General features: G+C 40.6%; 2 protein-coding genes across 5 annotated transcripts; one reads left to right on the forward strand and one right to left on the reverse strand.

Annotated features, from left to right (window-relative positions):
- Window positions 1–575: 575 nt before the first annotated feature.
- On the forward strand, window positions 576–4,909 carry LOC135614315 (uncharacterized). The gene is made up of 2 exons (XM_065111532.1): window positions 576–1,300; window positions 4,589–4,909. The coding sequence occupies exon 1, from the start codon at window positions 634–636 to the stop codon at window positions 1,297–1,299; it is 666 nt and encodes a 221-aa protein (XP_064967604.1). The 5' UTR covers window positions 576–633; the 3' UTR covers window position 1,300; window positions 4,589–4,909.
- Window positions 4,910–7,325: 2,416 nt separating this feature from the next.
- On the reverse strand, window positions 7,326–15,838 carry LOC135614318 (uncharacterized). 4 transcript variants are annotated; one of them, XM_065111536.1, is made up of 4 exons: window positions 15,233–15,838; window positions 12,802–13,170; window positions 8,090–12,687; window positions 7,326–8,012 (listed from the first exon to the last, which is right to left on the reverse strand). In XM_065111536.1, exons 1-3 carry the CDS (start codon window positions 15,413–15,415, stop codon window positions 8,131–8,133), a joined length of 5,109 nt encoding a protein of 1,702 aa, XP_064967608.1. In that variant the 5' UTR covers window positions 15,416–15,838; the 3' UTR covers window positions 7,326–8,012; window positions 8,090–8,130. The 4 variants fall into 4 exon arrangements, with proteins under 4 accessions (XP_064967608.1, XP_064967607.1, XP_064967606.1 ...); XM_065111535.1 differs by having other exon boundaries at window positions 7,326–7,999; window positions 15,233–15,837; XM_065111534.1 differs by having other exon boundaries at window positions 7,326–12,687.
- Between the last annotated feature and the right edge of the window lie 790 nt (window positions 15,839–16,628).

Genomic DNA, 16,628 nt, shown 5'->3' on the forward strand with positions numbered 1-16,628 from the left:
TTGGCTATCGATCTGCATACTATATGGAGCTGATCACGTTCACGGGCTCCCGGCCGACGTTGATGCATGAGCTTACGAAACCATTGTATTTTGATGGTTCGATGTTGCTTTTTCGTTCCATAACCACATGTTTACGCATTAGCTGTACGCTTAGCCACCAATGTCAGAAAAGCAAGATGTTAATGTTAGCTAATAATTTCCGTAGGAATATGAACGAGTCAGAGGGATTTCATATAAATAACAAGAATTGGAGAATTAAAATATTCAGACGCAATTTTAGGAGATTCAAAATATTTATCACAAACAAATTAAAGACAAAACAGTAAATTTGCAAAACTGCCAGTAAGTGAGAACTGGACATATTTAAATTACAAATCTAATGCGCATCTCCAATGTCAGAAACCCTTGTACTGGTCCAAAACCCCATCTTCTCCATCCCTTCTGCCAAAGAACCCGCACTTACCCTACTAGTTATTGGTTGATAGTAGTGGGGTCACATGAGATCTCCGCTGTCGTCTCGGTTCGTTGAGGCGGGTAGCATTGCGGTAGGTGAGTTTTAGAGACAGGAAAAAAGAAGGGGGGAGAAAGAAGAGGAGGCAAAGCAGCGGTCGCGGTGGGTGAGGTCAGGAATCGATGGCGCAGGGACAGGGTGCGATGCCGACGCCGTCACCGACTCCGGCGACGAATCCGCCGCAGGCGGATGTCCCACCTGCGGCTGTGGGGCGGCAGCAGCAGGGTTACGCGGTGGAGTTGTACTTCGACCCGGCGCTGGAGAACCAAGTGCTGAAGGCGTGGAACGTGCTCGCCCGCCGGCAGATCAGCACGCAGCTCATCGAGATGGCCGCCCGCCCCCACCTCACCCTCCTCTCTGTCCCCACCCTCGACCCCCTTCGCCTCCACGCCGCCCTCCGCTCCCTCGCCGCCCGCCTCGATCCCCTCCCCCTCACCCTCTCCTCCGTCGGTGCCTTCCCTTCCTCCTCCTCCTCTTCCTCCTCTGACGCAGGCGTTCTCTTCCTCGCCCCCACGCCCTCGGCTGCCCTCCTGCACCTCCACTCCCAGCTCTGCGACGCCCTCCGCAAGGAAGGCGTTGAGGCTCCGGAGGAGTTCCGCCCCGATTCCTGGGTGCCTCATTGCTCCGTCGCCCAGGACGTTCCCCGGGGCAGGATCGCCGACGCCTTCTGCATTCTCCGGGATCTCAAGCTGCCCGTGTCAGGGTACGTCATGGACATCGGCCTTGTGGAGTTCTCGCCCGTGCAGGAGATCGTTTCCTTCCCCCTCGGGAGTGGTTCGGAAGCTTGAGGTACATCACTTCTTCTTTCCCCCCCATAATCCCACTTCCCCTTCGTAGTTGCTTGTCTGTGATTGCATTGTGGAGCCAAAATCCTATCTTGATGTGATAGAGATTATAATTGTTGATCTTCAAGCCTATAACAGATCAGTGATTGCGCTCTTGTTACGAATAGTATGGTATAATTGTTTGAATTTTGTATTATATTTCCAACTTTTAACAATAATCAAAATCCTATCTTGGTTAGTGTTGAACTGGAAGACAAAAGTAGATCAGTGATGGGTAATTTAATCTCTTTATACAAGTACCGTAATAATCTTTTCTGGGCTTTGCATTTTATCTCTCAGAATTTATATTGGAAATCCTTCTATGCGTTGATGGTATTCAAGTTAAAGTCTTCTTGGTACTTTCACCTTTTTAATTGATCTAGGACCTTTTGGTCGATGCAATAGCACAGTGCTGTGTTGAGCTTGTTAAGATCACAGATAGATGTGTAGGCTGGAATTCTTGAATGATTCTCAAACTTAACATTGATTTGATTTCTGTCTTCATCTTATTGCACTTCAAACTTTGCAGAATTTCATCTTAATGATCGTTCTCTTTTGGGTTGTGCTCGAATCATTTGTCTATGGAATAAATTTTTGTTGTCTAAGTTGGTAAAGGACAATGTATCCTTAATGACTGGCTTGAGGACATGGTGCATATTGTGCAATCATAGTCTACAACTTAAGTTCTTGATTATAGTCTTACATCATGTCAACAGGTTAAGTTGTTAATGCAAATCATTAATAAGCCACACTCAGCAACATAAACAAGAGCATGAAGAGACCATGATGGTAATATTCTTAAACCTTATTTCGAGGTATATAAAGAAACTAAACTTGTTCCGATGCAAAAGCTTTTGGGAATTTACTTTATGTGCATTACAAAATATCATAATCATAATTATCTTGCAACCATCAGCTTTTAGAGCCTAATGGGCTTGATTTTCTTTATTGTTGACATTTTAATCTTGATTAAGATAATACTATGCACCACATGACCAAAATGTCCCACTTACATTAAAAGATTAGATCTTTTCGGCTGTTAGCAAAATTGGAGATGATGGAAAAGAACTACTTGAGATCATCTATAGTAGAAACACTACATTTTACTGCACTATGCATAGTGTAGTGGAAACGCTACACTGTATTTATGTGAAAGAAATGGAATGTAGGTTTTATTTCGTATATGTGCTTGATTTTCTATACCATATACATATCTAAGTCAAGCTTTTTTTGCTCTTAAACATTAGTCACTATGAACATGGTATCTTCCATAGTGAATTCATCTTTCTAGTATAAAATGAACTTTTTATTGTTCTCAAACTTCTTAATTTGTTTTCTCATTACCCTCCTCTCCTCTAGTTGTTAATCATGGTTACAAGTAAGTTCTCAGTTAGAGTTTTGTGTATAACCTTCAATTTCACTGATGAGTAGCACGATGTTGTTTCCATTGTGTCAACTTGATTTTGAATCTCAAATGGAATTTTGGCCTAATTTGTGGAATTATACTTCAAACGCATAAATATTTGAACTATGTAATTTCAGGTGTGTTTGTTCAAAATTTTGAGATTATGTGCAAGAATGTGTTTCAAAAGGTAACCACATCGATTCTTACATTGGACAAAATCAATTAGATCTCAAAAAATCAAGTGCTGAATTGATTATGAATGATATGGTTTTTGACTTTTAGTGGCCTCTGCACTTGATTGCTTGAAAAGAAATTCGATCCTGTTGCAAGATTGATCTTCATTGGCTTATCTTAGAAAGAAAGATAGTTTTATTGCATTAAGTGATCTTATTCCTCCCTTGTGATTTTATGAGTCAATCATTTAAAAATTGGAACCTAACAGTGTTCTGTAATATTGATGATTATTTAATACAATTGGCTAGCTTGATCAACATTGTATCGTGAAAAATAATTCTATAAACATATATATTCCCTGTCTCCTTATATGAATGATTAGGCTTCCCAGTAATGTATCCTGACTTTGGCACGTAAAAGACAAATATTTTCATGATTTGCAACATTAGATAATTTGGTCTAATCCATCACATGTCGCACCGGAACCAGTCCATCGAAATTTGATATGAGGATTCCAGTTTGATATCAATTGATTTCTCATTTCCACCCACCATGGTTGTGGCGTTGATAAGAGTTGGCCTGAATCATACGTTTCTGACTGAGACCAGCCTGTAAGACCCATTGCAACTGGATCCTGATCGCTTGCAATAAGATATACAGACGAAGAAGAAGGAAAGGAATGGGAGGAGGAAAAGAGGAAACAGAAAGTGTAAGGAGAAGAGGGATAGGATTGAGGAAGAGGATGAGCAAAGGATTAAGGGAAACCTAATATTGGATGTCATCACACTGCTGCAAGACACCATTCATGCTGGCTGGTCTGATTGTAGGCAACAGGGTTTTACCTTTTACGTCCATTTTTCTTATCTATTTAAAAATTCATACCGTCTACACTTTTGTACATTTAAAAAGTAATCTTTTGGCATATTTTTTATTTTTTATTTTAACGAGCATGGACCTTGATACAACAGTAACATTGCTTTTCTTTTTCTGAATTTTTGACCTATATGTTCTCTCCTTTAATGTATCTTCTTTCCATCACTGAAAAAAAAAAAAAAAAAAGGATTGGTACTTCTGCTACTCCAGGATATAGATTGTAATTCCACAATCAGCTTCTTCTTTTTTTATTCTTACATTGATGTGCTCCTCATCCATGCTTCAAGATCAGAAATCCACCCAATTTGTGTCCTCAATTTGGCTCAGATATCACCAATAATTTTTTGTAGTGAAATGGAAAGTGTGGCCGGAACAACTTTGTCATAGTCTTATTATATCACTGCAAATTCATACAGATTTCACGATAGTCAGTTTTGTAGAATAAGATTCTTGCAACAATGTGCAGGAGTTTGGTATGTTGTATTCAGTTAATGGGATAGTCTTTCTCTGAGTTGGCACCCTAGGTATCATATAGAAAAAAAAAGGTACTTCTCTTTCTGTCCCTTGTTGTGGTTTTGGTCCCTTAATTTGTGAAGCTTTAAAGTTCTTATGTGTAACACACTGCCAATATTCCTTGCATCTTCATAAGATAAAAGACATCTCTACCTCTGAAGTAGAATGGATGTGGTTTGTAATTTGTTCATGACTGATGATGTCACTAAGCATTAATATCTGTTCATTAGGTCAAGTGAATTGGAAGTGTAGGTACAATAATTTTGTCTGACTAGTTGTTATTGGCAGGTTTCTCCTTTCGATGGCGTCAACTATTTGTCATGGAAGTGCTGAAAGGATATCAAATTCGCTGTTTAATATGGCGCGGTTTTTTCAGCGATACTGACTTCTATTTGTTCAAGGCCATGAAAAGAGATGTATGTGTGTGTAATGTTCTTGGAGTTTTGAAGCAAGATATTACAGATTATTATTTGTTTCTGCTTCTGGAAGTATGAACTGCTAGTCTTAGCTAGGTTTTCTGTGGACTGGAATCTTAACCTTTTTGTCTTTTCATTTATGAAGATGTTTCAGTATACTGGCAAAAGAAATCCATTTTAGATTTATGTTTCACTTGTTCCATTGCCAATCTGTCTTTTCTAGAGATGAGATAATGCTGCATGTATATATATATATATATCCCACATTGATCTCTTAATTAGATTTCATTATTTTGTCACAATGGTGGGTGGCACAGCTGGAGTTCAACACCACCCATTGGAACTCTCCTTGATTAAATCTGTACATTGATGTTGTTCATCTGATGTTTTTGTTCATAGCAATCATGTCTTTACAAGCTACCAATAAGTGATAGATGCAATTAAGTTTGCCCTGTCTTTGCAAATCATAACGAAGTATATTTCTTAAATATTTTTTTATTTGAGAATTTTTTTTTAATTGTAGGTGGTTAGGGATCGACCATTGCATTTTTCGCTCTTCTTGCTCTTGCACTTTTGTCTTTTTAGTCTCAAGTTGTAGTCAATTATTTTTAACATCTCAGTCTTTATATTTTAAAAAGTTACATTAGTATCTTTATAGTTATGAAAGTAAAATTTTTAGATTCATTTAGTTTAACGTAATCAGTTTTATCGATGAAAATATAAAAATAAAGGGTAAAAAAATAATTTTAATATTTCAATTTGTGATAGCGGATGATATCGATGGTGACAGATGGTAGAGCTGTTGGAGGTTGTGGGTGGTTATTGTGGCTAAAGAGAACGACGATAAAAGGTGAGGGTCACTCAACGTTTACGTCGACGCAGTTGCTCAAAGGCGAAAGGGCCATCAATGCATATGTCGAATGATACATTTGTGACGACGTCGATGTAGTTGCTGAGCAATGCCACTCGACATTTATGTCGATGATCCTTTTGTCGCTCAGTAATTGTGTCGACACTGATGCAGATGTAGAGTGATAAAAGAGTCGTTTGTCAATTATATCGATGTAGATGCATAACGATCTTCACCTTTCATCGTCGCTTTCCTTATCTACAATAGTCACAAATAACTCCCAATAACATCGTCATTATTAATGTTAGGATAAATAGATATAGATGTTTCACTCTTATAACTATAAGTATGTCAATATAATTTTTTAAGATGTATGGATCGAAATATTAAATATAGCTAACTATATGAGATAATACATATAATTAGCTCCGTATTCTCCTATCATACACCTTTATTTTTCTCTGTTCACTTGGTGATAGTGTGCATATCTAACCATCACCCTCACCCGAGGATATTATTAATAATATATGTAAGATTATTTTTTTACGATGTTGGAGTCACAAAAAGAATCTCTTTAAATATTTAAAACTCCGTATCAGAAGTGTCTTGTGCACTTGCTGTCTCAAGACAAAAAAAAAGAAGAAAAAAAAATTGCCTCCCTCGAGACTCGGACATATGATCAGATCAGACTGTGTGCGACCCATAGTAGGGATAGATCGGGCTGACGGCCGACTTCAAGGCTAACACTAAGCGATGAGTTCAATCCATAGTTCTTTCTTTCTCTAATTCATATCGTGCTCTTCAAGCAATCGTCAACCTGCCAGTTTCTTATCATCCACTTAAATGTCTCCTCACCGTTCCATGATCAAGTTAGTGTTTGCAGTATCAAGACAAGAAATCCTTATCTTCACTTGAGGACATGCTCATCCTCTTCCACCTCGTAAGCTTTTGGTGGCATGCAACGATGATCCCCTCCTCCCGTTTGACGTTCTGCAACGACCACTGTGATGCCCCAAAGGAAGGAGGAGTTCCTCCGAAACAAGGTTTTACGGTACAAATCTACGTCTACAATATGATATGAACCGCAACAGAAGGTGTCCGTCCTCTCTTTCCCTATCTTCTTCGTGTGGCGGTCCGAACCCGTGTCATCTCACTTGATGGCAAAAGGGAAAGGACATGATCGTCACGGGCACCACGTCCTTTCTCGGGCGATGTCATTGCCTCGGTGTCGTCGGTGGGTCGCGTGAACAAAGCAAAGCCGGGGGTGGAGTCAGATGCTGCCCGTGCATGCACGCGAGAGCGAAGGAAGGAAGGACACCAATCTCTCTCTCTCTCTCTCTCTCATGGAAATCTCTGCCCGTCGCCTTCACGTGCATCGACAAAAGACAGTTGGATTTGTGTAGTTGATTTCTCCTCACTCCGAAAGATCCTACAAGACAAAATGAACGCACGCGTACCATCAGGTAATTGCTGTATCCGTGCGGCTCGCATGTGATGTGAACTCGGAAGCGATCTGATTGATAGAAAGCCAATGGCTTCTCTGACAGCTTTGAAGCTTTGTGCCAATTGGTCCTCACAGTTACAGGGTGTTCGTTCACTTTTGCCTCTTTGTTTAATGAGGCTCTTCTGTTGTTGAGAAAGATGTGTTATCATCGAACAGCTGCTCATCAGATAAATCAATCAACATTTGCTTAGACCACACGCTTGTAAAAGAGTTGATGGGCACACCACCACCATGAGAACACACCAACAAAAAACATGGCACCACAACGCTTGTAAGCAGCAGGCATTACAACACTGGAAAACTACACAGGAGGAGAGTAGGCTTTTTTTGTTGGTTAGGAACAAAGAAAGAAACATGCTCTGGCTTCACAACTCGGGCCATCGCAGTCGTTGGTTGCAAATTGATCCATCTGAGTTTCATGGGGCGAAACTCTTTTAACACAGGAATTATATGATTGCACAGCTCAATGCTAATGTGTTTGGCATTCAACACAGGAAAGATGGAAGTACCCTGACATGCAAACTATGTTATCGATGTAGCAGTACTCAGCCTTGAGCTGTAGGAATCAACGGCCGCAGACCCATCGAGCGAAGAAAAGGACCTGATTGCAGTGGCTCCTGCGGAAGATGTGGTAAATAAGAAAGACTTGACAAGGCAATGTCGCCATCCTCCGACGGATATCTGATATCGATATCCTCAAGAAACATGCTTGAACGTGCTAAAGAAATGCTAACCAAAGCAACCGCTGAATCCATGAAAATCTGTTTCAGAGAGGCATCACGTGTCTCAACATTACATGAAATAGAGCAAGTTTCGGCATTCCTCAAAGACTTTCCCCTCATCCTTAGGAAACAGGATGCATGTGGGCTCGCGTTGTTTAACTTAGCATGATGCGAAGGCAATATAAAGGATTCCAAGAACACCTGTGCCTGTGAAACAAAGCTGAAAATCTGATATAATCTAGAACATAGCACGTGTCATGAACATACGCACTTCGCATAATAAAGATGATAGCTCACCGCAATCAGATGCTACTAACGAATTGTTGTTCCTGATCCCTTTACTGCCACGAGAGTTGCTTGTAGGCAGATCTGTCGGCATCCCAACCTCCTTCAGGCTCCTTCCTCTTCAAACCCCCACCTGGCACTGTATACATTCTCACCTGCTCCTCCGTGAAAGCCTGGGAGGTTGTCACCAAGAGTTGTCTCGATGCCCAGGAACTTCCATCTATATCTGCATTTCCTGGACCTGCATTGAGATCCAAACTTGGTGTGATCCATTTCCGAGTGTTGTCAGATCCGCCACTAGTACTACCCTCTGGAAAGCTCATCGTGTAAGGCCTTCGATAATTGGATAAAACAGTACCAGCAGGTCCAACAAGTGGTGATGGAATCGCAGGGAAACTTGAACCAGCACCAGATGAAGAATCGACAAAGGTTGTCGGTGCACCTGAAAATGAAGTTGATGCAAGAGGAAAATTGGACCCATAAGTAAAGCCAGCATAAGGAAATGCTGCAGCAGGAGTAAATGCCATGGCTGGAGATGATGAAAGCACTGCTCCCCTGTGAACATCACCCCCGAAGGGGCCACTAGCAGTAATCGGCCCCAAAATTCTTTGGGTTCCTGGAGCTGCAACAATTGGATAAGGCTGCTCTCTGTTGGTCAAGGATGGTATAGCAACAGCAGGATAAGAACTACCAGGGGGAAACCATGATGATACACTTCCTAACTCAGCAGCGTTGGTTCTGATGCTGGAAACTGGAAATAAGAAGGGCATACTGCTAATGTTTTTTATATTTTGGCTCCTGGTTACAGATTCAGCGGAAACTTCATCAGGGATGGGTCCATTATTCAAATCAAAGTCCCTTAACATATTGGCCTCCCTACTAGGTAATACTGTTAATGCTGGTCCTACAGTCAAAAGTGGCACCTCCAGTCTATGGGAGCTGCTTGCTAAGAACTGGCCATTTTCTGTACCTTCATCAGTTCTATTTAGATCAAGATCAAGTCCTCCAGAAATCTGTGGGGGTACATCAAGATTGCTTTCTGTCCCCAGCTCAAAGCCTGTGGTCTTAGAAAAGCTCTGCATGGTCATGTCTTCAAGAACTCCCTCATCGGGTTCATTCAGATCAAAATTGAGTGGAGCACGACACTCTTTCCCAGCAGAGTCAGATGGTGGCATGTCAGGACTACTTGGTGGCATCTCCAGAACTTTTCGTGGTTCCGCTGGCCGAAAAGCACTAGTAGCGGCTGAACCCTTCCATCCAGGCTCATCCTTGCTCTTAAGCAAGTTTTCAGGTGGAACAAAAGCCCCTTTTGCTGGTGCAGCTACTGTTATTGGAGCAGGTGAGATATTTGACATTGGATTTGCAAAAGGAGACAGGCAGGGCAAATCAATTGCCGTGGAGCAGAATGTTGCAACTGAAACAGCAGTCTCACCATTGTTTCCATCATCTCCAGGGATGCCTTCATTCAAATCAAAGTCAAGCTTACTGGCAACATCTGAATCAGCAGTAACAGCCAATAAAGAGGCCTCTAAAGATGACGCAAGATCCTCCCTCCCATCTCCAACAATCCCAGATAATCTACAACCAGCAGGCTTTGATTGATTCTCAGTATCTTGGTTCATACAACACAATGGTGTTTCTTGACTGGCTAATCCCATTGATAACCTAGAATCAGCAGCCTCTGATTGATAACCAGTATCTTGGTTCGTACAACTCGATGGTGGTTCTTGACTGGTTGATCCCACTGGAGAAGTTTCATGAGCCTCCGTTACTTTCAAATCTTCAACCCCAGCAGTGTCGGAGGCAGTTGCTGGTCTAGCTGATTCATCAAGGTTACTTGGATTGAGGCTGTTATCTACCTGTTTATCATTTGACTCCAAGTGACTTCCCCCTATGTTACCAGGCACACAAGTCCTGGATTCATCAGCATTTTCAGGACACGGCACATCATGAGATGACATAACAGCATCACCACTTCTATCATCTGTTATCAGAAGTTGCTGCTGGTCAGATGAGGTTACAACCTCGGTTGTTTCTTTTCCGGTAGTACATATTTGAGACTCCTCAACAACAAGCTTTTCTGTATTAATCCCTGAAGAAGAAAGGTCAAAATCACATCCATTTTTGCAAGCAATTTCAGAGTTACATGGATTGTCATCTCCAATCGTTTGATAAGCAAATTCAACATGCATGCTTCCATCTGCTGATAAGCCTCTTTCTTTAAGCTTACAATCTGTATGACAGTCTAGAACCTTCTCATCTGTTAACCGTTGTTCCTCAAGCAGAAACGCTCTATCATTGTCCTGCTTCTCCCTTTTAACTGGTTTGGACATGGAAAAATGCCGATCTCTTTCTCCCTCAAGTTTCAGCTCAGATGTAGCATAATAGTCTTCAGTTTTAGGACTCAGAGCAGCAAAAGATTTCTCCGCATGACCGCTTATCAATTTGTTATCCTGCAAGGGGACAGCAATTCCATTGTCTCCAGAAAAGTTTGCACCATCCTGGTATGAGGCATCCTTAGTTAAGATAGAAGCAACACTGTTCTCTTGCTTATTGGAATCGGCAACGACAACTTCATCTGACTCAAAATGGCTCTGGGCTGCATCATCACTTGGCAACCTTGGCTTGGCCTCCGTAGACGGATCCTCTGTCACAGGCGAAGTTCCAGGAGAGCTGGTAGGAGAAATTAAGTCAGACGTGGTCATTTCTCCAGCTGCCACACTAGCAAGTAGATTCATCCCAATATCATCATCAACAACCAAAGGAGTATTTGCTTCAGAGTATTTGACACAGCTTTCGATCAAGGCATTTATAGAACTAAAAGATCCCCTTGTCCTGGGTTCAGTCAAGAAGACCCCCCTGTCATTTCCAGATGATGAACATGCAGCTATTGGAGCCTCTGCGGCCTTCCCGGTATCTTCAGTAGTCCCAACATGCTCTTCATCAACAGCAGGTGATATAAAACCTCCAGCTCCTACTGCCAGTTCTTTGACATCATTGCTCTGCCAAGACTCTGTATTAGCATCTGTAGCAGTATTAGGACAAACATCACCCTTTACTTTTGTTCTACGATCATTGTACTCATGCTTGTCTGAGACCCCAGGAGATGATGCTCTGCTGCCTGAAATTGATGGATCTTCAAAAGAACCTCCACTTGCACTTTGTGCAGGGCTTTGAGCAGGATTCGGAAGCCTAAGAATGAGTCTCTGATTATTTCCATTATCTACAGCAGGTGTATCAATTGGTTTATCACATGTCAATCCTGATAGTGATGATTTTTCCAAAGTTGTAGTCTTATTGAGGGAACCAGATTTACCCAGATTAGCTTCCTTCTGAACTCCAGAACTACTGGTTCCCGAGACCCCATTGCTAGATCTTCGGTGACGAGATGAGCCGACAGCCTTGGCAGCATTTATTGACCCAGCACTTGAATTCCTTGTGTCTTCCTTCAACGAAGTACCAACTTTTGCCCGATCAGTAGAACAAGTCTGGCTATTGTTCTGAGATTGACTTAAACTACTGTTCTTCTCTTCTTTGCCTGCTGTTGGCGGCATCTCTGCACTCCCAATGTTAGCGGCTGCTTTGCAAAGTGGGTCCTTCAAGACAACTGCAGTAGATGTTGTCAGAGTTGATCCCTTTTTCAAAGACCCTTGTGTCACTGAAGATGACTTCACAACAGCATCTGATGTTCCAGGCTTACCAGGCATAATTTTACATGATGCAGTCTGAGTTGCAGGGCTCTTCACACCCACCTCAGTCGATCCAGCACGTCTATTTCCCGCATTAGAAATATCAGAAGATCCTGGCTTTACTTGCCAAACAGGTTGGGTCGGCGCAACAGATTTTGCATCATCGGTCTTTGTGATTTCGGCATCAACCCGTTTCTTCCAAATGTCGATAAGGCTCCTGGCTTTCTTCTGGATCTCTGAGTTTTTATGGTTCCGTAAATTATTCACAGATTTACCAATGTTACAAGTCTGTAGAGCATTAAGGTTCACAGGTAGTTTAGCGAGTGCACGAAGAAGAGCCAAGAGTAATTCCTCAACAGCTTTATCACTTTCTTTGGGACTACTACCATCACCAGCCTTAGGTTTGCGCACCTCCTGAAGCCAATCATCCAGAATCGGCACACCCCTAAGCTGCACAAACCTGCCAAGGCAATCATATCGATCAGTGGCTGCAATCACATCTGCAACCAGCACCCTACCAGCAACATCTATTTTCTTCTCAGTTCTATCAAGTTGCATCAGGTTCAACAATTTCTCAACCCCCTCAGTGGTTACAAGTCCACCTTTTTCTGTTATTTTGACTATTTCTGCTTTTATCATGTTCTCACATTTAAAGCTAGCAGAATCACCATCATCTGGTTTAGGAAAAGAACGCTCTCTCTTGATATGCTCAGTGCCCTGATCACTCCTATCCTTTCTTTTCCCCTTGGTCTGAGACGGGAGAGAAAAGCCGGTATTATGTACACTGTCTGAAACAGATTTTAGCTGTTGTGTGCTTGTCGGACTATTATGTGATTTAGGTGAACGCTCACCGGATTGAATTGTTGCATGCATTTCTAGTCGAGTTTTGTCCAAAAGCTGATTTACTTCATCCTGTCGTTCCTACAGAGAACAAGTAAACCATAAAATGTAACAAATGATTAACCTCAGCTAAACACCAAAAGAAAGCAGTTTATGCCACATAGAGCCAGACCATTAGGACAGCACAAAACTCACATTGATATAATCTTGATCAGTTAACCACCACAAACACTTGTTAGTAATGTCATATACTCGTCTGCAAACAAATGAAGATATCCCAGCTGGAAGCTCAACACCCTTTCGTAGAAACGCAACTTTACATGGGTGAAGCAATGAAGCTGCGGGTATCACATCCTTGTGAAATGAATAAAAAATTTCATTTGGAGCAGCTTCAAGTAATACATCTTTAGCAAGCTTAACATCAGCAGGTCGGTAAAGCCAATTAACACATAACTTTAGGTAATCCTCTTTGCCTTTTGTAAACCAACGAATTATTCCAATGAAAGGTGGTGCATTGCCAGCTTGAAAAAGAGCACAATCACCAACTCGAATTTTACGTCCATCCTAAAGTGCAGAAAATTAACAGGCCATTCCAGATGAAAAAAAGAAAGTAAGATGGTTCCCATAGGGACAAAAGAATAGACAGAATAGAGTAATTACAAAAAACAGCTACTAAGATACCCCACACAAAAGAAATAGATACTGTCTAACACAAATATTTTTTTAACTGTGACAACTAAGACAGCATGAAGAACAATGTTTTCATTCACCTCATAAGCAAGCGGCTATTAATACATCAAAGTACGGTACTCATATGCAACTTCCACCTATACTAACAAAATGTGATCTAACTTTATTAATGCGAATCATAAAACATTAATATAAAAAATAAGGTCAAGATAAGAATATAATATATTGAAACAGGTTAGTTTACATTTTTATAATTATTTTAAATGAAAAGAAAATTAACATAATAGAAAGATGCAGATCATGTACCAATGTTAGAATGTTCCTTCTGATGTTAACATTCATTAAGTTTAAGTAATCAAAGATATTTCAGATAATACCAGAAGAAGAATGCCATGCAAATAATTTAACTCTAGTTATGCAAATAATTTCCCTCAGTTATTGTTCTAGCACAAAAAATTCTGTTGAAGATCATGCCAAAAGCAAAGATAAAGAAAAATAATTCATACCATAATAATGCAACCCTTGTGCTTACAACTATAACTTAAAAGTTCATAAAAACATTGACCACAGAAAAAGATGCTGATGCACGACCAGGTATCTCGGGGTTCTGCACAAAGAGAACAACAGCAGCACAACAACCAGAAGTACAACAAGAATGATTGTCAAAAGTACGGCAAGCATGGTTGTCAAAATATGGCAAGAACAGCTACCAATGCAAAAGAGATTATTAGCAGACCAATTTCAGATGTAAGAATATAGAATTGTATCAAGAAGCTATATTCTTGTAAAGTTTTAGTTACCTAGTATAAACGCAAAGATGTGCATTGATAAAGGAATTACTGAAGGGCCTATAAACAATTACAAGTCGTATTTTCCAAATGAATCAGGATAATCTAAAACTACAATTCAACTCCTGTGGCTCACATGAAGCTGATACTGAAGAAGCTAATTGTAAGAAACCAAGTTAGCACAACCCCAAACTGGATGAATAATTCATAGAGCAAAATAAGTTGTGGAACCTAGAAATTTCACCCGCGAGCTTTGTTCCATCAATGAACTCAACTTAATAACTGAAAAAGCATATAATTCATCGGCAACCAACTTCCACATGACATGAACAACGCAAAGAATATTTCCAAAACCTACACCTACCAAACATTAAATAAAAAAGCTGTTAGTGAAATTTTAGTAGTAACTAAAAGGTTGAATCCTCCTAGAATTAACACGAGAGTGGAAGGTATCTACATGAAGTATAGGCAAATAAGTCACAAAACAATAACCATAAAGACCAAGAACTATGTGTGTATCATCAGAACTATGAGAAATCATGTTTCAAATGTGTTTCCAACACCAAAATCCAGACATCTATTATTGAAACAATAATCTCAACACTTATTACGTTCACATAACTTTATCATACTTTTTACGAACAAGTTTGAGTTTCATATTGAGCATCAAGTTCCAAAAGAAGCCACCTGGCGTAACATGCTTATTAGGCACGGCCATCTGTGCCCGAGAATTGTCCTTGACCAGAAAAACATCCTTAATGTCGATGTCATAACACATAAAAGCATACAAATACTAGAACTCCTTTTGAAGAAAAATAGTTGCTTGATTAGCAGTTCTCTTGGTAAAAAATCATGAGCTCCTTGTATGAATTACATGGAAAAAAGAAGGCCACAAAACTTAAAACAACTAACAAAAATGAAGTATACCGCTTCAAAACCAAAACAAAATAACGGATAATCACAGGAAAAAGACAAAAAAAATCAACAAAGCCCGCACAGAAACTACATAATTGAGACAATACAATTAAAAACATCATAAATCCAAAAACAATATCACTAAATAACTAAATCCTCTTAATCAATCGTAGGCCAAAATTTTCCCTAATGCACCATACAAAAGACGGATGAAACCCATAAAAAGAAGGCACCTTTAGGAACGAATCGCGTGAGGACAGAGGGGAATCCGACTCCGAGGAGGCGTTGTCCGGCTGAGCTAGAGTAGGAGGAGGAGGAGGATGAGCTGCTGACGATGCTGATAGAGCTGTACCGGGCGCAGGGACCGGCCACATGTGCGGCCGCCGTTTCCTCTCCTCACCTTCCCGCCCATGCATAGCCTTTCATCCTCCCCTGTTGTGTTGTCTCCGACCCCTCCGCCTCGAACCATCAAATCCCCCTCCACCCCGACCCGTCTATATTCTCACCACCGCCGTTTACGAAACGACAAAAGAGAACCACCAAACCAAAATTGTTACATCACAAAACCCCCCACACCCCGCCGGTCTTTAGATCCGCCTTCTCCTCGCCCATCCGCAGGATGAATCCCCCAATCAGCACGCCAGGGCAAACCCTAATTGTTCTGGCTCGACAACCACACCGAACGATCGATCGATCGATCAATCGCCCCAAGAACACGAACAGTTCCCAGGATTGGGAGATGAAAGGGATTTGGAGAGCGATTTTGGTCGAGGGTTCCCCGATCTGATGAGAGAGAGAGAGAGAGAGAGTAGAGAGAGAGAGAGGACGGGTGTACTTTGGGTAACGGGAGAGGAAAAAGATAGGGGTTGGTGCCGTTTAGTTGATGCCCGAGAACGGAGCTAACGTGCGCCTACCACGGCTTGAGCTAACCTGCACGCCGGGTAAGCGGGTCGGGTTTGATTTTATCAAGACAGGGTGATGATTAAAGCGCTAAGTACGTAATTAAGAGGTGTTTTGATTCCCGTTATAAGCATCTAATACACATATTATATGATACTCACATAATTAGGGCTCATGAATTACCTGCAGAATTAAAACTAATATCCGATTCGATAAGTCTATTGGATCCATATTTTATGTCGGATTTGGTTCATTTTTTCTTTTATTTTTGTTTTTATTTGTGACTATTATAATAGTTGATGGCATCCATTATAATATTTTTTTCATTGCTTTAAACATTACAAAGTGATCACTGTTATTCAATATTGCAATCGATAGATACATAATAAGAATAAAAATCATTGGCTGATTTAATAAGGATAAATAATTTACAATTATAATCCTTCTTCATACAAAACACTACTTAATACTGATAGATGTATTCAGATACACAACTTCTTGATGATGAATCATTTCATTATGTTGTCATTTCAATATGTTGCTTCTTTCCCATGAAAGATTCTTTTTTTAAGAAATTTTTAAAAGATCCAAGACAATACTTAAGTTTATTTTTTTTCACTTATTTCATTCTTGACCAAAAAAAATATATGATGGTAAAAAAGACTAATATTATCTTATGTAGTTAGTAATTATCTTTAGTATTTCATGGATTTTAAAAAGTTGTATTAT

This window comes from Musa acuminata, chromosome BXJ2-6 (genome assembly GCF_036884655.1).
Source record: "Musa acuminata AAA Group cultivar baxijiao chromosome BXJ2-6, Cavendish_Baxijiao_AAA, whole genome shotgun sequence".
Classification (NCBI taxonomy): Eukaryota; Viridiplantae; Streptophyta; class Magnoliopsida; order Zingiberales; family Musaceae; genus Musa; species Musa acuminata.

What these genes read in the sequence shown, in the direction of transcription:
- LOC135614315 (XM_065111532.1), top strand. Translation starts at nt 634, where the DNA reads ATGGCGCAGGGACAGGGTGCGATGCCGACGCCGTCACCGACTCCGGCG.
- LOC135614318 (XM_065111536.1), bottom strand. Translation starts at nt 15,415, where the DNA reads ATGCATGGGCGGGAAGGTGAGGAGAGGAAACGGCGGCCGCACATGTGG. An exon ending in CACGCGATTCGTTCCTAAAG is followed by an intron (nt 13,171 to 15,232) that starts GTGCCTTCTTTT and finishes TCTGCACTTTAG; the next exon opens with GATGGACGTAAAATTCGAGT. An exon ending in CTGATCAAGATTATATCAAT is followed by an intron (nt 12,688 to 12,801) that starts GTGAGTTTTGTG and finishes TGTTCTCTGTAG; the next exon opens with GAACGACAGGATGAAGTAAA.